The 24,170-nt window shown below is 52.2% G+C and overlaps 9 protein-coding genes across 9 annotated transcripts; 5 read left to right on the top strand and 4 right to left on the bottom strand.

Annotated features, from left to right (window-relative positions):
* Positions 1–33: 33 nt before the first annotated feature.
* On the bottom strand, positions 34–958 carry N7462_000757 (putative short chain oxidoreductase/dehydrogenase; the record flags this gene model as incomplete). The annotated part of the gene is made up of 2 exons (XM_057072483.1): positions 34–416; positions 484–958. The coding sequence occupies 2 exons, from the start codon at positions 956–958 to the stop codon at positions 34–36; spliced, it is 858 nt and encodes a 285-aa protein (XP_056939013.1).
* A 366-nt stretch (positions 959–1,324) lies between these two features.
* N7462_000756 (proline iminopeptidase) lies at positions 1,325–2,348 on the bottom strand (the record flags this gene model as incomplete). Its single annotated transcript, XM_057072482.1, has 2 exons — positions 1,325–2,169; positions 2,234–2,348. 2 exons carry the CDS (start codon positions 2,346–2,348, stop codon positions 1,325–1,327), a joined length of 960 nt encoding a protein of 319 aa, XP_056939012.1.
* Positions 2,349–3,315: 967 nt separating this feature from the next.
* N7462_000755 (uncharacterized protein) lies at positions 3,316–3,812 on the top strand (the record flags this gene model as incomplete). The annotated part of the gene is made up of 2 exons (XM_057072481.1): positions 3,316–3,348; positions 3,570–3,812. 2 exons carry the CDS (start codon positions 3,316–3,318, stop codon positions 3,810–3,812), a joined length of 276 nt encoding a protein of 91 aa, XP_056939011.1.
* Positions 3,813–4,305: 493 nt separating this feature from the next.
* Positions 4,306–4,746, bottom strand: N7462_000754 (uncharacterized protein; the record flags this gene model as incomplete). The annotated part of the gene is made up of 1 exon (XM_057072480.1): positions 4,306–4,746. One exon carries the CDS (start codon positions 4,744–4,746, stop codon positions 4,306–4,308), a length of 441 nt encoding a protein of 146 aa, XP_056939010.1.
* Positions 4,747–5,099: 353 nt separating this feature from the next.
* On the top strand, positions 5,100–5,708 carry N7462_000753 (uncharacterized protein; the record flags this gene model as incomplete). The annotated part of the gene is made up of 1 exon (XM_057072479.1): positions 5,100–5,708. One exon carries the CDS (start codon positions 5,100–5,102, stop codon positions 5,706–5,708), a length of 609 nt encoding a protein of 202 aa, XP_056939009.1.
* A 5,381-nt stretch (positions 5,709–11,089) lies between these two features.
* Positions 11,090–12,735, top strand: N7462_000752 (uncharacterized protein; the record flags this gene model as incomplete). Its single annotated transcript, XM_057072478.1, has 2 exons — positions 11,090–12,080; positions 12,179–12,735. The coding sequence occupies 2 exons, from the start codon at positions 11,090–11,092 to the stop codon at positions 12,733–12,735; spliced, it is 1,548 nt and encodes a 515-aa protein (XP_056939008.1).
* Positions 12,736–14,229: 1,494 nt separating this feature from the next.
* Positions 14,230–18,102, top strand: N7462_000751 (uncharacterized protein; the record flags this gene model as incomplete). The annotated part of the gene is made up of 1 exon (XM_057072477.1): positions 14,230–18,102. One exon carries the CDS (start codon positions 14,230–14,232, stop codon positions 18,100–18,102), a length of 3,873 nt encoding a protein of 1,290 aa, XP_056939007.1.
* Positions 18,103–19,035: 933 nt separating this feature from the next.
* N7462_000750 (uncharacterized protein) lies at positions 19,036–22,215 on the top strand (the record flags this gene model as incomplete). Its single annotated transcript, XM_057072476.1, has 1 exon — positions 19,036–22,215. One exon carries the CDS (start codon positions 19,036–19,038, stop codon positions 22,213–22,215), a length of 3,180 nt encoding a protein of 1,059 aa, XP_056939006.1.
* A 1,085-nt stretch (positions 22,216–23,300) lies between these two features.
* Positions 23,301–23,795, bottom strand: N7462_000749 (Glycine-rich cell wall structural protein 1; the record flags this gene model as incomplete). Its single annotated transcript, XM_057072475.1, has 1 exon — positions 23,301–23,795. One exon carries the CDS (start codon positions 23,793–23,795, stop codon positions 23,301–23,303), a length of 495 nt encoding a protein of 164 aa, XP_056939005.1.
* Between the last annotated feature and the right edge of the window lie 375 nt (positions 23,796–24,170).

Below are 24,170 nucleotides of genomic sequence, written 5' to 3'. Positions count from 1 at the left end.
GATGCCAAGTGGTATTTCTACTACATGTCCTCCTTATTCAATATCCGTGGAACTTGCAATCTCGTTCATTTGCGTTAAGTTGTGTTGCAGCTCATCCACCTTCTGTTGGAAGCGGTTGAGGCAATCTGGGCCAAGTGGCAATCGCAGCAGGTTCTCCTTTCCAACACCCATAGCTGTGCCAGTCACAACTTCCAGGATCCTCTGAGCCCCTTTCATAGGGTCACCCGGTTGCTTGCCTTTCGCTGACCTGAACTTCTGAAGCGTCGCATCCAGTGGTGTCCCGGTATAATCCTTGTTATGACCTGCAGCCGGCTCGACAAATGCAGAGAGGAAGTTTGTCCGAAACGCGCCGGGTTCAACAAGAATGACTCGAATTCCAAAGGGTTGGAGCTCTTTTGAGAGACTTTCAGACATTCCTGCATAGCTTTTAAGCATCTCTTGTGGCTTTTGTATCTTCATGGTTAAAATAGACGGGAGGCTTACCTTCCAAAGCAAACTTTGACCCCGAATATATCGCACAAGAAGGCTGCGCATGAATACCAGCAATGCTGCTCACATTGACGACAGTTCCGGATCTCTGGGCCCGCATGAAAGGCAGTGTCCCTTTAAGTACGCGTACAGGACCAAACACATTCGTACTGAACTGTGTCTCAATCTCGCTCTCGCTCATATCTTCAATGCTCCCAAGCAGAGAGTAGCCGGCATTATTAACAACCACGTCAATTGAGCCCCCAGCCTGGAGAATTGCGTTTTCAACCAGCTTTGTGGTTTCGCTGTCTGTTACGTCAAGTTTTAACCATGATCCCCCAAGCTCCTCAATTTGTGGGTTGTCTTGAGCTGCTTTGGCTGGGTTGCGTGCTGTTGCAATTACCTTATGGCCAGCTTTGAGAGCGGCTTCGGCAATTGAGGTTCCAAGCCCAGATGATGCACCAGTTACTAGCCAGGTCTTTCGATCCATTGCGAGTCCTTTTATGGATTCAAGAATGAATATTGTGTTGCGGGTACTCAAACACAATAGCAGTCGTGCCGGCTTAATTGCTTCAATGCTGGTAGTGTTATTTCAAAATAGACATGTAGAAAATGCACTACTTCGTGATTCTTATATTCAGAGTTCAGAGCAATAGGATCCACATTTACGCCCCATGACAGCGGGGCTCCCGGACTTAAGCCTTGTGCTCTTATCATATGAAATGTCAGTCAATTAAATCGGACTTAGCGGGGCTAAACTCAATGTCCGGCCTGGGACGATCCATAAATTAGTTATAACAACTGCTGCACGGTTATCAAATCCAAAATACACATATCAGGTCCAACTATCTTTCTTCTAGAGATTCCCATACTCATCACACACGTCAATCAACTTCTCCAGAGTTTCAGTCTCTGATGCCGAATGTCCCGAACTTTGCATCATATACAATTTTGATTGTGGCAAAGCTTTGTGCAGAATTCGCGCGAACTTAGGCGGGCAAAGGAGATCCAGCCTCCCCTGAACGATACTCGTCGGGATATGTCTGATAGCTTCCGCATTCTGAATCAACTGGTTCTCCGTTAAAAAGTTCTTGTGCGCAAAGTAATGCGTAATGATTCTCGCGTAGGACAGAACCCAGTCCTCGTCTTCCAGTTCGACAAATGTCTGTGGCCCAGAATCCACGGAGCTCATGCTGAGCTCTTTTATATTCCATGCCCTGGCCGCTTCCACGCATCTTTCCTTGTCTTTGGACGTGATCCGTTTGTAATATGCTGATATCGCGGACATATGGTCGATCCGCTCTTCTGGCTCGAGAACGTCCCAGAATGCCTCCTGGAGTTCGGGATAGAAATTTGCAGCAGCTTCCTCGCTCCATTCAAGCTCTTGCTGGGTCCCCAGGAATACTCCACGAAGAACGAGGGAGCCAACTGCTTCGGGATGCCCTTCTGCGTAGGCGACGGCCAATGTGGAACCCCATGAGCCCCCGAACACCATAGTCCACTTGTCGATCTTCAGATGGGATCGCAATTTTTCAATATCGGCAACAAGGTGCTGTGTGGTGTTCTTGCGGATATCTCCTCTCGGTATCGATTTTCCGGCTCCTCTTTGGTCAAAAAGCACGACTCTATACACTGCCGGGTTGAAAAATTTCGTATTTTCTTTCGTGGCTCTGTCTCCGGGTCCGCCATGGAGATATATTACTGTTTGCGATTAGAATTATCCAAAATAATGGTGACAAGGACAAGGAAGATAAGGTCAAAATACCTGGCTTGCCATCCATGGAACCATACTGCTCATAGTGAAGGGTGTGAATGTCGTCGACTGGAAGCCAGCCCTGGTCAAAGGCGTCGGCATGGCTATATCCAGAGGATCTTCCCATTGTCGAGTCTATGTGTTGAGGCTATATGGATTCTCACTTCGTGACCGATCCTACTCGCGATTGCAAATAGAGCCAAGATACTGACTGGAAGAGCAATTTTCACTGATCATGGATTTTCTCACACCCAAAGAGCTTAAATCGGATGCAACTATGATTCATCAGGCAGTCGCGCAATAGGCCATCGATGCGGCCCCCAAACGCGGCCCCCAAACGCGGCCGTAGATTGGGGCCGGCCCCAAACCTAAACGATGGCAATAGCCATCCCACGTTGCCAACAGGAAGCCTCTCCTCGCTGCAGGGTATATACTGTGGTATGATTGGAACCTCAGACTATTTTTGATCCTTTCTTGTCTCAAGCTCAATTCCTCAACGAATAGCGAACATACAGGGGTTAAACGTAGTATATATTGACGGCAGGGTTCCATCTTCAGCCGCAAACCTTCTTTGCACCTTCCTATACTTTATCCTCGGTCCTTCTCAACAGACGGCCCATTTTCAAAAAAAAAAAAAAAAAAAAAAAAAAGAAAACCCTTTTTTTCGAAGAGAAGGGAAAAGCGTAGAAGATAATTAGATATTTCGAGACCTTGGACCCTACGTTTTCTTTGGAATGAGCTAATCACCGTAGACATGGGCTTCTAGGGCAGCAATCTTAAAACATGTTTGAAAGAGGAGTATAGACCGTTTACATATATATACATATATATATAAGAAAGTGTTTAGAGTATCCATGACCTCTCCAGGCACAAAATTCAGCACCGTCATTCAAAAATTAACCTCCTCGAGTCGGTCTATAATATATATACTTGTTTATCAATACTTGAATATATTTTTCCATCTAGCTTGGAACTCTTCCTACATCTTCAAGAGATACTCGAATATAGAGAAGCGGACATTCGACTCCAGACAGCACACCAGACATAACACTTTAGAGTAGAATTGAAACCAGGGCCAAGCCCAATCGCCGGACATGACAGGCTATGATCTCCAGGACCAGCCCGTAGTGCGTCACTGTGCACATCGCCACAAGCGGGAGCGTGTTGAAAATAGCAATGCGGGTCGTCCTATCCTCGTCCGGGTTGCATCGCATGATAATTAATCCCTGGTACAGCCATTCCTACCCCGGTAACCAAACAGACATACATGAGGACCTATTCCCAGGGCGACGGGCGTCCCAGCGCAACGCTGCAGTCCCCTAACATGAAACCATCTACACCGAACTAGGCCTTCCCCCCCCCCTCTCCACCCCAGCGGCTATTGAATGGGCCCGGGGCTTTGAATTCGGGCGGCGGGATGATCCCGCTTTGCACGGCCCTGGCGGTAGTTGAAACCCTGTGGAACCATGTCGGCGCTAACACGCTCGCCGCCGGGCAGGGCGGGCGGGCTACCGGGCGCAACGCCCCCAACCTGAAACAAACCACATGGCTGGGAGAGCGAACAGAATCATTTGGAGACGATGGGCTCTGAGTCACTTGGGAGAGGGAAAGATTGAACAAGGACCAATAATTGGCATGGCTTCTAGAGGGGAGGGGATGGGAGGGGGAGATGGGAGGGGGAGATGGTGAAACTAGACAAACAGGGCCCCCTTGTTTATGGATGAATGTGTATGTATAGATGTCACCAGCTACGGCATTGTTACGGGTAAGGATGGTACATACGGGCGTACTGGGTACGGGCCCTCTGGATGTAGGGCGCTGTCCCAGACAAACTTGAGGGGACTCGAGCTGTGAGACACGGGGAGAGTCGCTAAGACCAGTGGAAGACTGCCGGATGCTATCCGCGGCATCTACTGTTTCTGTCGGGACGCAATAATGTCGGATCATCAATAGCCCTGGGGTCTGCGGGTGAGGTAGCACCAGCACGCGAGGACGCCAGGGGGAGGGATTAGGAGGACCCGTCGCAGCGAAACACCATCCGATCAGCGCTGGAAGGGTGGAGAGAGAGAGAGAGAGAGAGAGAGTCAGATCCCAGGCGACTGGGTCCAAGAAGCATCGTTACCCCAAGGGCAGGGGGCGGATGGAAAGCGAGAGCGAACGCGGATGCGCCATGGGCCAAGGGAGGGGAAAGCATGGAATGATCTACCAATCCACGTCGCGACTCCCACAGCTCCGGGATCAAGGCCCGGATGATCGACGGTGGGTGGTAGCGGCGGCTGTTTCTCCGGCTCGAGTGACAAATCACGATATCGGGTCTTGGCGAGGAGAAAGGAAGGGATCTTGACCCAAGGGCGGCGCTGGTGCGGTGTCAGTGCGGTGTCGGTGCGGTGTCGGTGCGGTGCTGGTGCGGTGTTGAGGGACGATGGGTGGTGGTGGATGATAGTTCCGCGTGGGAGGCACCACGACGCCATGGATCCGTAAGGAGGGCCATTGATACAGCGTGGCTGTGGAATGGGAGAGGCCATGTTGGCGTTCCCGGATGAGGACTATTGGCATGGCCAACTCTATCTCGTGAAGTGGAGCCTCCGGCTGATCCAAACTCCCACCACACGGTCCCCTTGGAGGCTGAGTACCCACTCTCCACGCAGATCCAAGACGAGAGGGAGCCGGGGCGCTACAAAGTCGCAGCGACCATTCCTCTGGACAGGCTGACGTACTGTTAAGCTCCAGCGGTTCTGGGGAGCCAAGAATGGAATCACTGCTACCGTCCCCGAGTATGTGAGTGTGTGGAGAAGGTCGAGGGGGCAGAAACATGCTGCAAGGCTACGGCGCCATGTGGCAATCCCGCGCGAGGCGATGATAGGCGTCGCGAGTCGTCATGAGTAGACAGATCAGGCTGATCAGGCCGATCAAGCTGATCGAATTGATCGAGTTGATCGGTCCTCGTCCGGAAACTGAAACCTACACACCTCCAGTGGCGGTGCGGGTCTCCATCAGCAGCCCACCCCGATCATCCTGGTTGTTATTGGGCGGGCACGAAGGTACGATGCCCGACGAGAATAGTGCGAGTGATTCGGAGAGGGAAGAAGGGCTGAGGAAGACCGTTTATTCCTGCTGCCTGCTCCACGCCGCGTCAACGGGCTCCATTTACGTTTATACCTCGTATTTTCGTATACTCAAAGTGGTGACGGGCGGTATGGGACCTGATACCCTGCCCGGGTCGAGACTACGACACCAAAAACAAGCCCACCAGGAAGCAGTGAATCACATCGACCGGGGAAAATATTTGAACAGGTCTCTCGATCCAGGAGACAACCCAGTCGACCACGGTGGAGTCCAGGCTCAGAAGCAAACCACAGCCCAGGCAACAAGAGCCGGGGTCGAATCGATACATCCACCCGTCACAAACAATCAGACAGCCAGCCACGGCCAAACGCCCACCGACTTTGCAGCGTCCAAATTACCCGGTCGCCATTCTAGCCGCTAGTGGTCGACTTGCAGGGGAGGCGTAGAATGGCTGAGACCGTCCGGTGGAGGCTCCTCCTCTCGCCTCGACAATATACGTAGATCTTCTAGATGGTACATTTAGTCCATAGAGGTGTGATACATCGGGTCCTCGATACGGACTGATACGCCCCGGATCGAGGGACTTTCCGAGGCTTCTAGAGCCTGCGCCTCGGGGGGAGAAACAACCAACGGCGGGGAGGGAAAGCTCTGAGGCGGTTCGGCAGCTCGGGCAGCGAGCCCTAAACCCAACCACGATCAAACTCGAGCCCAGCGCCAAGATACTGTCCGGTATGTAGCACAGAATCCCAACAGAAAACTCCAAACGGTGGCCAGGATGGACCTGGGGTCTGGGGATACGACACCACATGCAGTCTACCGGCGGCGAACAAGAGCAAATCTCCCCAACAACCAGCAGAAAACCGAATGGAGCTTGCCTCCCCCATAGCCGCGGGGGTGCGGGCCCTGCTGGGCCGGTAGCACAGGGCCCGCTGCGCGTACCCATCTGCCAACTCCGTCGATTGGCACACAAAGCCCCAGTGACATTCGGCCAAACGCATGGTCGCCGGCCCGAGTCGTGATCTTGCTCAAGCTTCTGCTTGTGAACGGGCTCCACGCGGCGCGCGGACTGGGGAGGCAAAAATAAAAAGGAGGGGTGCGGTGTCACGCTTGGCGCCGGCGATTTTAGTTCTACGCGAAGTGGTTGCTGCCCGCGTCCGGTGGTGGGACGAGGGAGAGGGGGGAAACGGGAGAGTCCGGGAGAGGAGAGAATGCGACTGGAAGAACCTATGGACTGAACCCGGCCGATTGAGGGGAGACCATCACGGTTTTGGCTGCTGCTTGATCGGTTAGGGAGAGGGAGGGATACTAGGCAGATACCAGTCAGGAACCAGGTCAGAAACTGGGGCTGCAGACACTCGAGTTAGACCAGGCAGTAGTCCTGCTGTACCTAGGAGGGAGAATGGTCCGACCTAGTGAGCTTGCCAGCTTCACCAGGAAGGTTCTGGGAGACATTGCCGGGAGGCAATCATTTGCCATGTGTGGGACGGAGGGTTACGCATCGTGAAGAAGCGTGGCGTGTGGGTTGGGTTAGACAGGTCTTGCATGGGGAGGGGAATTGAGGGTGAAAGAGGACATGGAGCGTATGGAGCGTATGGAGCGTATAGAGGAGGGCATTGAGGACATAGAGGACAGGGAGCGTTTAGAGAGTTTAGAGGGGGTTCGAGCCAAGTACAGAATATAGTCTATCAACAACCCTGCCCCTGTGTACCGGTATTATGGGTATTGTCAAGGTCGGTCCGTTAACTATGATCGTCGATGCTGAATATTGGGAATAATGGGAATACTGCGAGTACCTGCGAGTGCTGCGAATGCTGGAAATACTGGAGAGGCCAGGGTATTCTCGCATCATGGAGCAGAAGAGTCCGAATCAAGGGTCAACCAGGAGAGGGGAGCAGTCCAATCGCAACTATAGCGCACCCCTGTTGGGGCGGGATGTACCTGGTACATCCCAGACCCTGCGTTGCGACCAGTCCAGCCAGAGTATCCGGGACATCTCCTGCAGCTGCAACAATCCCTGTTGTCCGGTCGGCCATGTGTCCAACGTCGATGGGAAATGGGGATTAGCGCGCTTTACTCTCGCCCAGGTTGACCACCCTCCCTTTCCCCCCCTCTTCTCCCCGGGTGTAAGTTCGTGATAGTTCCTCCCTCGAAAGATGATATGTCAGGTTGTTCCAGGAGCTCATCCTCCACCGACACCTGCAAGGAGCCCAAAGAGCCCAAAGAGCCCAACGCCCTGGACACCCCTGAGGCCGATCATTTGCCACGTGAAGGGAGGGGGGGGGGAACTACTGTTTCTGGTCTGGTTTTGTTTTTTTTTCTTATTTTTTTTTCTTTTCTAATTTTGTCATTTTTGGGAATTTCTGATTATTGATAGTGCAGGTTCGTGTTCTTCCGCGGGGAGGTCGATTCGGTATCGTACGCCGTCCGGCGATACCAGAACGGTATTGAGAGCCCTTCCAGGCCTTCTGGACAGGGATTATGGTTTGAGTTTACAATAGAACACGAGGCCAGCCGGGATGGTCCCCAACCTTGTCTCTATCTCGCGCGACTGTTTGTATTGGGGGTCGTCTTTCCTCTATACATGGACTCAATTTGATCCTCACCGTCCCGTGGATCGCAGATCGCGGATCGCGCGGAAAGGAAAGTGCCGCAAAACCACGTTGCACTGACCATGACGTGAAGACTATGGTCATGATGTAATGGAGAGAAAGAACTGCAAAAAAAAAAAGTGAAGACAGTAGAGACAACGAGGCTGGATGAGACCATCAATTTGAGGGTTACCACATCGTGGGGCTCCTTGCGTCGCCCAGGGATTTTCTCCAGTGACCCTGCGAAATACCGGCATTTGGCGTTGCGCGCAGGTGGTCTGCGCTCCACGACACCTCAGGGATCGGAGAATGCACGTCCTGTTGGAGATCATGATTGATGTTCCTTCTTTTCGTTTCTTTTCTTTTCTTTTCTTTTCTTTTTTTTTTTCATCTTCTTGTTCTCGAAATGATTGTCGGACGAGACATGGAACGGATCTGCGAGAGGAAGTCAGGACGGGCTATTGGCCTGAAACTCGATTATCGTCTACACGGTGATAAAATAGCGAATTATGAAATTTAGGTTTAATGACTATGATTATTTTATGATCTATTGCATTCACGGTGGCATACATTTCATCCATTGCTAAGTTTGTGTGTTTCTACTGAATATGGCGGGCGATTAGGGTTCAGATGAATTGGAATTCGATTGCCTGTTTTTAAGGTTCTGAGACGATGGTTATTATGGTTATTTTCGACTTTCTTTTTTTTAGGCTTTTCCTGCCATGCGAGGAGGATGGAAGAGCAACCACGGATCCACTTCCCGGTTGGTTTCTAGGCCATCCTTGCCCTCCAGTTGGAGGACCAGCGAAGGGAGGTTTTGCCCGTGCGGTCGCTTCCATCTCTTTTCCCTCCGGAAGTTTGTGATCGAGTTCATCGAGAAAAAAAAAGGAAGAAAGAAAAAAAATAAGAAAAAGAAAAAAAAAAAACAGAGAGGGAAAAAAACCGCAGTTGTTCATTGTCAGTAAGAGTCGAGGAGTAGAGGACGATCTCCGGGACGCCGTTCTTCGGGCAACTACGCCGACCGATACGGGAATCACGGTTCGGTTCTGAACCTGAAGCAGGACCAGCTCCGACACGGGAAAAATCCGCCATGCTGAGAGGTATAGGGCATTTCAGATTGGAATATTGGAATTGTGTCTTGGGGCGGATTACGTTTCAATCGCACTAGCAAACGATATACTTTGGGTTGAAAAAAATTCCGATTCCCCAAAACCCCCCTTTGGAAACCAGATGTAACTTCAAGGGAATCCCTCTAAACCACCTCCATCATTTCTTCAGACTCCCTTGCCTGGTCCCCAGAAAGGTCAGCCTCGTGGCACACAAGGTGGAGCGTGTGTTGCGCGCAGTAGCGCACATCTGGGGCTTGGCGCATGGTCACCGTTCCTCCCGTACGGTATCCCGTACATTCCATGTAATTCGGGGGTTTTTCTTTCACCTTTTTTTTACCTCATGGTATTGTATGGATCAATGTCTCGAGATCGAGGTATGTGATGGTGACCGGGGGGTGGGAATTGTTTGCCTGGCTCATGGCTGACGGGCGTGCCCCGGAGCCCCGAGTCATGGCGAAAGGGATGCTGCGTTGTGCCTCGCAACATCCACGTAAAAACCCTATGTGAAAAGAAATCCGAAAAAAAAGGAAAAAAAAGAGGCACGTCGGCAATAGTAGGAACCCAAGCTTGTTTCTATTTTTTATTTTTATTTTTTATTCCTTTTTTCGTTTTCTAGTTGCTCTTCGTAAGTAGGCGATTTGCCTCCTTCGTACTGCCTGCTGGGAAGGAGGTGACGGATGGGAGTATAGAGCCGAGTCTGAGTACATAGTGATTGTATTTCTGGTCCTGTCACTGCTCCGGATCTGAAGAGGAAAATCGAAGCTTTCACATTTGAACGTCGTCAGCTTGCCTTCTGGGCTCTTCGGTTCCCTTTGTCTGCCGATTGCCATACTCCTCGTATTCACCCAGCGTTGCTCACGATCTCTCACGGCATCGCTGTGCTTCCTTCCGAGCCCCGAATCTCAGCCGTTGCCCCGTCCCCACGGTGTCATCAAGACCCCGGGCGTGTTGCCTCAAACAGCGGTTAAGTTTGGGACTCCCCCCCCCCCCCCCCCCCCCTCGTCCGCTCCCAACCCGTTTTTGGTACTCTCCAGCGTTTACGGATTTGATTCCCACGTTGCCGTGGAAGTTGGTCCACGCAGGCCGGGGGAGTTTGTATGCCCCTATCCACACCTCCCCAGCAACGCCTGGGATCTTGGGATCTCCATGCTGGATTGACCCTGATTTGCATCGTCCGCACTCCTCGACTTTTCTTCTTCGCGTCCCTTAGGAGGGGTGGAGGATTCCAGTGATTATTCATCATCGTCATCCTACTGAAGTCCTGCCAACCCAAAAACCCAAAAAAGGTACCGGGGCCCCCACCAACTATACCCACTATACCGTACCGTTCTGACCATACTGTATCGTCCCAGGTCGGTTTGGCTCATCCAACCTTCCCCGGTTCGAAAGTCAATAAAAAAGAACTGAACGTTCTCGAGTGATCGCAATACATTTTAGCGTGAGATCGTCTCCTTCCCCCTCCCCTCAAACCACAATCCTCACAGGCCAACATCCTTCCCCCCCTCCCTCCCCGATCGGCCTTCTCGAGGTTCCATCGGGCCCCGTCAAACCGCTCTCATCCCTACACTTGACCCCGTCCACGGGTTACGACTGCTACCACTTCCACTCCCACCTTCACTCCCTCCGCCCCCCCCCCCTCCTCCTCCTCCTCGACGCTGCCCACTACTCACTACTACCTCATCCTCCTCAAAAGATATCCTCAAAAAAAAAACCCCACCACAATTCCTGTTGGCACTTCTTTCATACTTCCCTACACCTCCAACCTCTCTGTCGCGCCTGTCGGTTCCATTCTTTCCGCCGCTGGATTACCGAGTCCACTTTGCGCCCCGTCATCCTCTCCAAACACCGCTTCAGATCTTCACATTTGCTGTTCACAGTCGTTACCACCATTGTCATCGATTTGGTTTTCTTCTGTTTCATTCGCCTCAATTGGATCACTGGACCCTGCCTGGGAACATGCGATAGTGTTTTGACAAAAAAAAAGGTCTCCCTCCCTCAACTACACCTGGACTGTGGACGGACTTTACCGAAACGCTCGATCGGACCTGGACGCCTGTGACTCTAATTGAAGAACCTCTCCCCGGAAAAACGCGAGCCTTCTCACCATGGATTCTATCGCCCACCGGCCGTGGGAACCCGTGTCGGGACCCCAGACACCCGCGGCCTCGAATCAGACCCTCCCCTCGATCTCGACATTGACCGCGAACATGAACGGCGCCGGCGTTAATGGCGCCGAGAAGTCGCCTGGGAACTCCTCGCTGAACACAATTGAACGCGACTCGGGAAATTGGTCAATGCCGCAAAGCACAAGTAGGAATCCCCCCGGAACCGATTGGGAGCGGCATGCTGACCCTCCAGGATCCTCAACCTACTCGACCACGACCAATGGCACCGGCAACAACTATCCCTCCCTCACCTTCCTGACCTCGACCTCACAACCCTCGCCCAATCGCGGCCACGTCGCGCCCGATCGATCCCCCTTTGGGCATGACCATTCGACGACCACCACGCCGTCATCTGCCGGCGCGCAACAGCCATCCCCGAACTTCAACACCTCCCAGCCGAATTCGGCCTTGCCGTCCATTAACCAAAATTTCGATGCCTCATCGCAACGAGGGAGCGTAGTGGAGGTTCCTGAATCACGGCGGAGCAGTGTGGACAGTCGGATGAACCAAGGGATTAGCTCTCTGGCGATCAACCCGGCCTCGCCCTACCACAGCACCAATGCGTCGCAATCATCGATTGTGTCCAGTCTGCAACGGGAACGCGGGATCTCCAACGATATGAACTCATACCGGGGACCTCGGTATTCCGGAGGGAGCCAGCCGCTGTCCCCCTTAGGTCCACGCCCCGGGGAGCATCGTAGCTTTGCGGCCGGGCGGACGGCCCCTGCAATTTCCTCCAACCCTCGATCTGAAATTTACAATGCCGAAGCGCCCACCGCGGGTATGGCTTATGCCTTCCCCGACCCTGACGTCGCGCGCTCAAGCTCCATCTCATCCACCGAGAAATCCAACCCACCGTTCTCTCGGAAAGGTAGCACAGCAGAATCCCTGAGTAGCATGTACTCAGAGCGCATGCCACGGGGACAACACGGTAAGTTCAGTCTCAATCCAATGGTGGCTTGTTCAGCTCTTTCGGGGAGTTGGGGGAATCATTTGATGATACTTATGGATACTCATGCTTTGTTTCAGAACTGCCGCAGAATGTTCACCATCACTCGCTCCAGCACAAGCAAGTCCGGGATTTGATTGGCGAATCAGAGTCTGCCGGCGGTAACACTCCGTACAGTCGGACCCCCGAATTGCGTGTCACCCATAAATTGGCCGAGCGAAAACGGCGAAGCGAGATGAAAGACTGTTTCGAAGCCCTACGCATGCGACTCCCGCAAAGTCAGAACAACAAATCTAGCAAATGGGAGACCTTGACGCGTGCTATCGAGTACATCAGTTCCCTGGAGAAATCGCTCGGCCAAATGCGGCGCGAGAACTCGGTCTTGCGCACTGAGATGGAGGAAATGCGGGTCCAAATGAGCCAGCAACAGGCCAATGGCCCCTCGCGGACCCCTTCCATCTTCGAGCACCATCCGATGTCTGCGACTCCGACCAATGGACAACCGCCCGGTCCGGCCTTCTCGGGATTCGGCAATGGGTCCGTCGTGCCCCAGGAGCAGCCGCGCACGTTGCCACCTCTGATGAACGGCTCCGTAGCTCCGATGCAGGGAATTCAATATACCGACGAGCGACGATAGGAGAGAAGACTTCGATATCTCTTTCCACGTATCTTTCTTCTCCCCATGAGCGTCACGGATGAGAAATGACCGGTCATGCTGCAACATACACACCCCACCACGACTCCTCCTTTTCACATTGTCATTCTATATATCCCTCCTGCTTTAGATCTGGACCTCGGACCGTCTTCTCAACCGATGTGACCATGACCATGTTGATGAGAGAGACTTGGGGTCTCTGTGACCTTTTCTGTCTTTTGCTCTTTTTCACTCATATTCCTATGTGTGTGTTTCTGTCTTTTTCCCCTCTCTGGGTGTGGCTGTTTGTTCCAACCTCTTTTTTTTTTTTTTGTCATCAATCATACCCGCAATTCCTCTGTGCTGCTTACTTTGCTTTTCTTTTTTTTTATGGTTTGCTATCGAGTTTGCGGTCCTGATCGACCGCCTCGACATCATCGGTATACTGCATCTTTTGGACATGATGGGGTCACTGGGACATGGGTTATCGGCATCTGGGATCGACGTTGATTTTGTCTACTTTTTTGTTTCCTTTTTCTTTTTGTGCTTGCCTGTTGAAAGTGTACCAAATATCCCAAAACCGTACGCGTGGCACATTGATATCCTTATACGTTGTGTTTGTCGGTGCTGGATCCAGCGCGACCGATCAATTGAAACTTGGGTTCACACCTCATCTATTTTCAAACACTTTAATAAAAAGTAAATTTGGCTACATGATCCCTGATCACTTTTGTCACCCCCCAAAACGGCCGGATCTATTTTAGGGGGCCGGCCCCCGATTGGCTCTCCAAGCGCCCGCCCACTTGGTCAGCGCGTAAATGCCGGCCCCAGACTGACCCCAAACATCCAATCTGCCACTTGCTCTCCACCTCTCCCTGGTGATCCTCTGCCCTGATGCCCAATCATCGAAGGAGACATCCTCGCTGGGGGAATAGCTTGTCGGGGGTTTCTGCAGACTATGAGCTAGACCCCTGCTCATTGGCACCTGTCGGTGGACGGCAGGATGCTCTAGATCGTGCTAGCTCCACTTGCAGCACCAGGATGACTGCAGAACTGGAGCTTTGGATTCCTTTTAATCAGATTCTTCAGCCTCTCGCTGACGTTTCTACTTGAGATCATCTACTTCTTGATCTGAGTTTGAGCTTGTTCATCCTTGTTTTTCTTTTCCTTTGTTTCTTCTTCTAGCTCGACCGCTGCTTTATTACGTGGACAAGTGAATGCATCCCCGGGGCGTTTGAGTTGACTATATTGTTTCAGGCGTCAAGACAAAGGCATATTAATAGCAACACGCGCATTGTTATCTGTTTTGTTTGGTCTCGCAGCAAAAAGCTCTCTTGAACCTTGCCCATCTTCATCTCTTCTCCCTCGCGACATTACGACAGCCCCTGCAAGCATCAACACATCAGCAAACCATCATATACGCTTTCATTCTCACTGAGATGCCGTCTTCTCGACGCCGTTTGCCTTGATCAGCATCACAACAACAACAATAACAGCATGACCTCTAGACGGCAGATACCACCCAAACTGCATCTGCCCGGTCCCACTTGCAACCCCAGCTTCCCACTCTCGTCCCCTATTAGCGAGGAGATCTTCACGCCCCTCAGCGAGGACCTCTTCACGCCGACAGTCGAGGACAAAGATTTGGAGCGCAGTCGACCCTTCGAGTTTCTGTCCCAAGCCACCAAACAAAAAGCAGAGCCCAAGGCCGAGGCGGCGAGAGACCGCATCCGCATCCCCAGTTTCTCTCACCGAGACCGATATGCGCCGGACAAAAGAACAAGTATCGGTGAGATTGGGAAGAAGAAAAAGAATGGAGGGAAACTACCTGGACTGAATGTGATTACCGATTTTTCCTCTCGGTCTACGTCCAAGAAGCAATCTAGCGAGGAGTTGAATGCGCCGTTCGTCGATCTGAACGACTTGAAACAATTGTCCAAGAAACGGGGCCAGGAACGGTCTGCGCAGGCAGCTCCAGAGCTTACGGAGGCACCACTGGCCTCGAATACGTCTCAAAAGGGATCCACGCAGTTATTCCGCCAGCTGCCCGAGCAAACGAGGCAGTTGCAATATGGCAATCCTTTTCTCGACCCGAATCCCTTCGCCGATAGGCATGGCCTCGGCCTCTCGCCGTCTGATCGTCATGTCATGATTGGCTTGAGTGTGCCGGCGCATGAATCGGAAGAACGGGCGAAAGAACACGACACGGGCAACACGCCTCTCACGCCGACGATCGTCGTCACGCCGGCCTGCACAGATGTCGCTGTAACCCCGGCTCGTACCGAGTTTGCTTTGTCTCCGACCTATTCGGAGTTCGTACAGGGCCCTGTTGGCGGAAACATTGTTCTGAGCTTGGGACACTCGGAAAATTCCATGTCAGCTACAGTTTTGGAAACTGGCCGTCCTCGCGCGACATCAAGTATCTATTCCCAGCCCACCCCGCGACAGACTGCATATGATATCCCACCTGTGCCGGCCATTCCAGTTGAACACATACCAGCGTCGCAACAGTCCCTGGCAAATGACTTCTTAAATGCCCACCTGGCAGCGATGACAAGCAAGCGCCAGTCCACATCCGCAGAGACCATCATTGAGGATTATAGCCCAGTAGGAGAGCAGGACCATCATACACTGACTGAAGAAGATGACGACAAAGCCCCCCTGGCCGGACTAAGCGTAAACACAGCCGCAACTCGGCCTGAGTCTCAGGGCTGGTGGAATGTTCTGCTGTCTCCGTTACTGAGTAAAAAGTCCCCGGCCAGCCCGTCATTCCCTCGGGACGGGACCTCGGCTACAACTCCTGCAAAGGACACGGGTAAGGATTGGTGGGAGAAGACGCTGTCTATGGCTTCGTTCAAAAGTCCCGGAGCAGGGTCACCGTCTCAAAGTAATGAGGGAGAAAAGAGCATGGAGCAGTCCCGCTCATTGGGCGACACCTCCACCACTCAACCGACTCAACGACAGGCGATCCCATCGATGATGTACCATGGACAACCTATCCAGGGCGAAGCTGCCGAATACTACCAAGCATGTGCGCACGAGCTCTTCAGCCGGACGCCATACTTTGAGTGCACCAGCCACATCTGCTCCATCACTCCGACACACTCGACCATGGCGAGTGCCACGGCCGACCTGGGCGAAACACGCGATCGCAGCCTCATCCTTGGCAAAGTGGAAGAGCCTCGGCATACAGCCCAGGGAGGACGAGGTATTCTAATTGACGTCGACACCCCAGCTGAACAGACCGAAAAGCACCTGTGTGACTCCAAGGAAGTACCCAAATCGCACTCATCACGAAATTCAGTCGATTCGTGGGAGTCGCATCTTTCATACGACTTTGATACAGATCATAACGCCTCTTCACCTGAAGAACCGCGAGGCCGTGCAAAAGAACATGCCCCCGAGTTGCCTATCGAGAGATCGTTGCCCGAGCCATTGCCATCGGCCCCGGTTCCCATGCCTGCTCCATCGCCTCAGTACTACCCACAACCTGCTCCAGTACCCCAGTCCGCACCGGCGCCACAGTCAATCTCGATATCAAATCCTATCACTATATCGCAGCCGGCGCCGGCACCGCAACCCTTCGCGTCCTTTGAACCTCCCGCGCCGATATCACAACCTGTCTCGGCTCCAGAGCCCGCTCCAGCACCGCAGACTGGGTTTGAAGCTCCTACTAGCTATCGTGAACCCCCAGTGGACGTAACTCCACAGGAACAACCGCGGGCACTGAATGAGTGGCCCAAGATGCAGCATGAAGCGCCTTTCGGAGCGAATGAGCCGATTTCTCCGGCGTTTCAGCGCGCAGCAGGAGGCCCAAGATCAATCCCCATGAGTTCAATGAAAGAAAGCTCCTCGACGAGAGAAGCCTCCTCGATGACGGAGGGGCCTGTTTCTACGCTGTCCGCCCCCACCCCGGCATATACGCAGTATCCTCGAGGCGACGAGGCCTCTCTTCCGGCGAATTATACCGGGTATTATGATCCCAATGCCGTGGTGATGAATCCCACTGGAGTAGCAGGACCAGGAGAAGCCCAACGCCAAAGACTGGAGCGCGAGGATGCTATGGGAAGGAAAATTGGAGGTCTGTGGCGTGGGCGAGGCTGTATCCCGAAGAAAGGCTGCTTTGGACGTCCCGGGCGAGAGGGTCGCCTTCGACGACGATGGTACTTCGCCATCGCCCTGTTCTTCATTATCATTCTGACCGTGGCTATTGTGGTTCCGTTAACGGTCACCGCAAAGGGATCTAGCAGCGTAGAGCAATCACAATGGCTAAATCTGACGAGTTTCCCGCCCATCGTGACCGGTATTTCGACCGTCGTGGGAGCAGAAACGATCGTTTCCAAGTCGACGTGCGTTAGCCCATCGTCGCTCTGGAGCTGTGCTCTCCCGAAGGATGCACAGGCAGACAACACGCCCTACGCCGGCAACGAGCCCAGCTTTCGCCTCCAGATCCAATTTCGCAACGAAACAACCGGCAACACGACGTACACGACCACCAATTCTAAACGCGATTCCTGGGATCCGTCGCCCTCAGCGCCCACTCTCGCGAATCAGAAATTCCTCGGTAATACGACAGATGGGAACTCCCAGCCCTACGCCGGCGAAGAAACTCCCTTCTACATCAGTATGCTATCTGCATCGAAGCCGCTCTATCGACGCTCCTCGACCGACAACAGCAGCTCCTCCGACTCCGACACATCCAACAGCACGTTCCAGTTCCCCTCGCCGCTCATGAACTCGGACGGCACCGCCGCCGCCGCCACGCTCTACCCTCTCCCAGACACGCAACCCATGCGCCTCTACAACCGCGGCGAAGATGACGAGCACTACGGCTTTTATACGTACTATGACAAGTCGATCTTCTTAGCCTCGCGTGCGCCCCTCGAAGACAGCGCAAAAGACGACAATACACTTGACCAAAACGGTGGCTCGAGCGAGAGCGACGCCCGCACGCGCTGCACGTGGTCGCAGACCCGCTTCCTCGTGCAGATATGGACCAAGCCTGAGAAGAAGGGATATGCGTTGCAGTCGTCCGGCACCAGCACCAGCACCAGCGCAGCGGCAACAGCAACAGCAACTGCGACCGCGGCGACGCAGCCGGGCTCGTTCCCGTGGCCGGTGACATTCACGGTGGACCGGCACGGTGGGGACTGGAAGAAGAAAATGGTGTATTGCTACGGAATCGACGAGGACCAGCACTACAATACGACAGACCGGAAGCTAAACCCTGAATATCGCGGGTACGGGGGCACGTTGATTGACCCGGCGCCGGGGCCGCTGAGTGGGTCGGATGCGTCGGGCAATTCATCTTTCGATGGGGGCAGTGGGGGTTGTCAGTGTCAGTGGGCAAACTGGATATCTACGGCTTGATTTGAATACGTTTCATGGTTATGGTTATGGTTCTTGTTTTTTTTTCTCTTCTTCCTTCCTTTGTTCCTGTCCTTTAGCACTGTTTATCGATTGGATGTGAAGGGTCTGGGGGAGGGTCACTGGTTCATTATTGTTCTTGTTTCTTCCTGTTATCGCATTATGCATAGATCACATTCTGCATGGGTGGGCGGTTTTGTCTTTAATGTCCATAGAGCAAAAAATTAAATTCCCAAGCATAATTGAAAATCTCTTTTACCAGTTCAGGAAGTCAGTGCGACCATATCTTAGTCCCTGAGACGTTAGTTTGGTACCGATTAGTTATTCAGTCGGGGGCGGAAGAAGACCAGATTAACTAACTATAGAAATATAGGATTTATGTAAAGTCACGTAATTCGAGGCATGCCAAAATCTCCTGATATGTATACCTGGTTTTACAGAAAACCTGGGTTCCAGCACCAAACTTATTGCCCTCGCTCTATGTCTGCAGCTGGTTCCAATGCTCGTGTGTGTATGTTGAGAAAGCGGTGATGGAGCGCCCATTTTAGTGGCCCCAAGTTTCGGCCCCCAAGCACAACAACACAGAGTGACTAAATTGGGTGCTAGCCCTAAAGCCGTTGAATGCCCGCCCCTAATGAAAGTCTCCATAGCGGCTGAGCTGCCAGCGGGGGAGATATCAGTCAATCAGAGCCCGATGACTATTATGTGCCGCCTCGCTTTCCGGTTTTGGGATGAAAGCCTTGCTTTTCAGCTCATATTTCGGTACAGAAATTGTTTGAAATAGTCTGGCATCGCCGTCATAAGAAAGAACAACATCCTCCGCTCTCCCATGATTGACAATAATTATTTTCAATCTTAATCCTGACCCGTCGGGGAGACAGAGAACATTTTGTGAAGACCTTCACCGTTTGACTACACCATTTTGGTTATTCCAACATGACGGAATTTCGTATAGAAGATGAGCTTCTCCCTCATATCTACGATCACTATGCCAAAGTGAGACCAAATCAGCTCTACGCGCAATATCCGAAGTCACCCACCGGCTACAATGAGGGTTTCCGCCCGGTCACTTTTCGCGACATGGCCAATGCCATCAATGGTATTGCCTGGTGGCTGACCAGTACATTGGGTCCCGGGAAAGGCGAGCCCTTGGCCTACATCGGCCCGAACGACCTTCGCTACCCGGCACTGGTCCTGGGAGCCGTTAAAGCTGGCTACTGCATGTTCTATCCATCTCCACGCAACAGTTTGGCAGCTCAAAAGAGTCTACTGCAGAACCTTCGCTGCACAAAATTTCTCACACCAGTGCCTCGGCCACCCGCTGCCACGGAGATCCTAGAAACGCTTCCGTTAGATGTATATGATGTCCCGAGTGTGGAGGACTTACTCGCGGAGAAACACCCCCATTTCGAATACTCCAAGTCACACCCCACAGATATTAGCGACCCCATGGTAATCATTCATACCTCTGGCTCTACCGGAATCCCTAAGCCCATCATCTGGAGACTCGGAATGGCAAATGCCCATATTCGCGCCACCCGTTTAAAAGCACCTGATGGGCTTGAATGCCAATTTCGTTGGCCGGCAGGTAAACAGCAATTCGTCCCATTCCCACCGTTCCATGCTGGAGGAATTGGAATTGCGCTTTTCATTGCACCTGCTGTCGATGTGACATTTATTACTCCCCCGGCAATTGGACTCCCCACCGCCGCCGGACTAGTTGAGGCGAGGAAACGACTGCCAATGGAAACGGCGATGCTGATGCCATCCATGCTACAAGAGCTGGCACAAAACCCCGAGCTGCTGGACTACTGCAGCCAGCATTTTGAATTCTTCGCCTACATGGGAGGCGCTTTGCCCCAGGTCGTTGGTGATACAGTAGCTGCCAAAATCAAATTGGTCAATCAGTTTGGGGCATCGGAAATCCTATTATTGAGCCATGTCTACAGCCCTGAGAATAGGGACCCACTGAAAGACTGGGCCTACGTTCAAATGCATCCAGACCTGGGAGCTGAATTTCGCGAAGTGGCTGATGGCCAATATGAGCTGGTCCTAGTCCGCAAGCCAGAGCTCGAGGCCCATCAATCGCAGTTCACGGTATTCCCTGAAATGCAAGAATACCCAACGCGCGACCTCTTTGTCAGACATCCAGACCCAGCAAAATCTCAATTGTGGGCGTGGAGTTCCCGCGCCGACGATATCATCGTTTTCTTAAATGGCGAGAAAACCAATCCCGTTTCAATGGAGCAGCATATCACTTCGGTCAATCCCGGCGTTACTGGTGTATTGGTTGCGGGAGCCCAGCGCTTCCAAGCATCACTGATTGTTGAATATGGCAAAGAGTCCTTGGATCCAAGCGAGCGAGCTGCGGTGATCGAGAAGATATGGCCCAGCATCGAAGAAGCAAATCGAGTCTGCCCGGCTCACGCACGCATCGCAAGAACTCACATCCTCCTAACAACTCCTGAAAAGCCAATGCTACGTGCTGGAAAAGGAACAATTCAGCGTGCGGGCACAGTGGCAATATATGCCCAAGAATTGGAGGCTTTATATGCAGATGCGGATCGTCTGGCTGTACAAGCAGAAGGAGAATCAGATGGTCCTGGTCGAGTGGAGGACGCCACGAAAGTATCGGATTTCATTAAAAGATGTTTCAAAAACATCACTGAATGGGACGATGATAAAATTCAAGCTGCAGATAATTTCTTTCACCTGGGCCTAGATTCACTGCAAGCTATCACCGCCGCTCGGGCTTTGAAACGAGGCTTTGACCTACCGTCTTTTACCACGAATCTCATTTATCTACATCCTTCACTTTCTGGTCTGACAAAAGCCACACTGCAGCTCATGCAGGATGATCAGACCTCTCAAGCAGCTATCAAAGATGCTCAGTTACAAGAAAGGAACAACCTCTTGAAGGAATTCCAGGATCAGATGAACGGCCCTCGCGTCAATGCCACTTCTCATGCAACTTCTCACACGGTCCTTTTAACTGGATCGACAGGTACATTGGGCGCCTATATCCTCGATGCTCTGCTCAAGCATCCATCTGTCGCCCATGTTCATTGTCTGAACCGCCGGGTCGACAGTCGCGAGATCCAGCTTCAGAAGAACAGGTTCTACCACCTGGATACGAAGCTCCATCCCTCCCAAGTCACTTTTTGGCATGTCAATCTCTCTCAGAAGGGACTGGGACTTTCGTCAGATAATCTCAATCTTCTTCAACAGTCAGCGACCGTCATAATCCATAATGCTTGGAATGTGAATTTTAACCTATCACTGCCTTCTTTCACGCCTGACCTGTCCAGCATCGTTCATTTAGTCAACTTCGCAGCATCCTCACCTAAATCGCCAAATCTCTTCTTCCTTTCTTCCATCAGCTCTGTGATGGGCTATCGCACAGAATCCTCCTTGACCCCAGAGGCAATCATCAAAACCGATAGTCCCGGGTTAAATGGATATGCCAACAGCAAGTACATCGCAGAGCAACTCCTAGATTATGCAAGCAAAACGCGCGGGATTCGTGCCTCTATTGCCCGAGTTGCACAGGTGGCCGGGGCCGTCCGCAATCCTGGTCTCTGGAATAAAGCTGAGTGGTTCCCCAGCCTCGTGAAGAGCTCTCTCCAGATTGGGGCTGTCCCGGAAAACATTGGCACGACTCTCGACCGCATCGACTGGACACCCATTGACCTCTTATCCGAAGTCTTAGTTGATATTGCTCTGCACGAGAAGGCCCCAGGCCAAGTACACACCTACCACCCCTCAAATCTACATCCAAAATCATGGACAGAGATCATTCAGGTTGTTGCGAATGAGCTTTCATTGCTGTCAGGCAAGACGGTGGAAGGTATCCCATTGCAAGAATGGGTGCGGCGCGTGCGGCAAGATATCGAGACCGCCGGTGGAAGCCAGAATAGTGTTGGAGATAGGGAGCTGCAGCAACTATTGGATAGAAATCCTGCGGCTAAGTTGCTCGAGTTCTTTGATGGGCTGGGAACGGCGCCACCGGATAATATTCTGGATACTCAAAATGCAGCTAAGGAGAGTGAGAAGTTGCGGACTATTCAGGGCATCAAGGAGGAGTGGGTTCGTAAGTGGATTGGAGAGTGGATGTAATTATGCAGTTGAATTTCATTTTCGTGTTTTGATGACCAGGATACTAGATAGCCTAGCCGAGACTTGATCATAGGTCTTCTTCAATCATGACGGTAGCTTATGCAGGTATTTCTCTTCCCTCCTTAATTGAGCTTGTACCTGCTTAACTCCGCTTAATAGAAACTAGTCGAGCTGGTTTACCTCCATTCGCTAACTAACTATTCGCCTGTAATTATGTAATATTCAATCATACTCCAATGGCTTGGGTCTTCAAGAAACCGAACGACCCTTACCAAGGTTGGATATGGAGTCGTACGAAAGGCAAATAAACTGCTAATCAAGCTGGCAATGACAGGTACATTGATCCCGGAATCCCGGCGCATCCATTCGATCGGGTTTGGAGACCTGGCGTCGCTTACCCATACTGCGAAAATAAATCGCGCGAAGTTGCATCGAAACATCCGATCAAAACTCAATTCAAAACCTTAAGCTTGTTCCTATGACGAGTGCCTTTGGAAATCAAGGGCAGCGACAGTTACTGAGACTGCTAAAAGGCTCTTATCGCGCCACCTGCTATTAATAGAGCATGGTCACTTCAGGCCAGGGTTGTATTTGCCACCCTTATGAATAAGGTTTGATGGAGATATCATGACTTCTAGATAGCTTGGAGGCGTGACAGCATTTTTATTGATCTAGTGGTCTTTAGCGGGCTTTTCGCATTTCAGTTCTTATGCATTAAATGACTGAAGGGAGGGAAATTAGAACAAGCCGAAACTCCATCCACAAGATTTTTTTAGAATTAAAATTATATTAGTTCGATATAAATCTCAAACACCGCGTTATAACGGTGAAGAGCACAATCTAAAACAAGCCTTGAAACGCCCGCCTTTTCACCTAGAAACATCCTGCCCAAAACACTCGACATGATCCCTAGAGTGACTTCCCTGCCAGTAGGATATGTGGACAGCAGCCATTGATAGCAAACCGCAAAGATGTCCAATGAGGGACGAAACAAGAGATTGGAAAACAGAATTGTTCAAAGGGAAGGAAATCAAACACCGGTATTGAAAGACCCAAAGAAAAAGAAATTATTGATGGCGACCCGCTTATGCGAGGAACAGGAGAGCGCCATAGGCGACGCTGCCGACAGCAGTGCCAACCATGCCCAGTTGGGGAACGGAGATCTTGGCTCCGGGGTTGGAGGGGACGAAGCCAGTAGAGCTGGGAGAGGCCGGGGTGTTGCCAGCACCGGTGCTAGAGCCAGCACCGCCAGCGCCGCCAGCGCCGCCAGCACCGCCAGCACCGCCAGCACCACCAGCACCACCAGCACCACCAGCACCGCCAGCGCTAGAGCTGGGGCTGGGGCTAGAGGTGGGGACGGAGACAGGGATGGTGGAAACAGTACCGTTGGTGCCGGTAGTGCCGTTGGTGGCGCCGCCGGTGCCGCCAGTACCGGTCTGGATGGGGTGGGTGCCAGTCTGAGCAGCAGTGCCGACGTGGACGCTAGCGCTCTTCTGGTGCACGGGGGGCTCGTGCTGCTTGAGAGCACTGGCCTGGACGCCAGCGGCGATGGCGAGGAGGGCAATGGGAGTGAACTTCATTTTGGCTTTTTGAGTGGATGGAGCTGAAGCGATTGGATCAAGAAGTAAGAAAGGGCTTCTTGTCTAACGAATGACGAAGCTAGACAGGATGTTAGAAGAGCTTAGGACTCATGATATCCATATAGAGACAAGGAACCGACCTGGAGAGGATGAGATATCAATGCGATGGAAGAACCTGAGGAAGAAAGATCCAAGTACTGGGGCGCTGAGGAGCCCATTCTTATAGATGATAGAGCTGTCCAAATGCGGTCAGGTGGTGAGTGGATGATGATTCCATGCAACAGATAAAAAGACGAGAAAATTTTTTTCATTTTTTCTCGCATGTTCCTCTCTATGATTGCCTGTGCCTCTCTGCCCTCGACGGAGCCTTGGTAC

The sequence above is a fragment of the Penicillium macrosclerotiorum genome (genome assembly GCF_028827735.1).
Source record: "Penicillium macrosclerotiorum strain IBT 26536 chromosome Unknown utg000001l_segment0_segment0, whole genome shotgun sequence".
Lineage (NCBI taxonomy): Eukaryota > Fungi > Ascomycota > Eurotiomycetes > Eurotiales > Aspergillaceae > Penicillium > Penicillium macrosclerotiorum.
The sequence above is the reverse complement of the archived record's forward strand: the minus strand, read 5'-3'. Positions and strand labels throughout refer to the sequence as shown.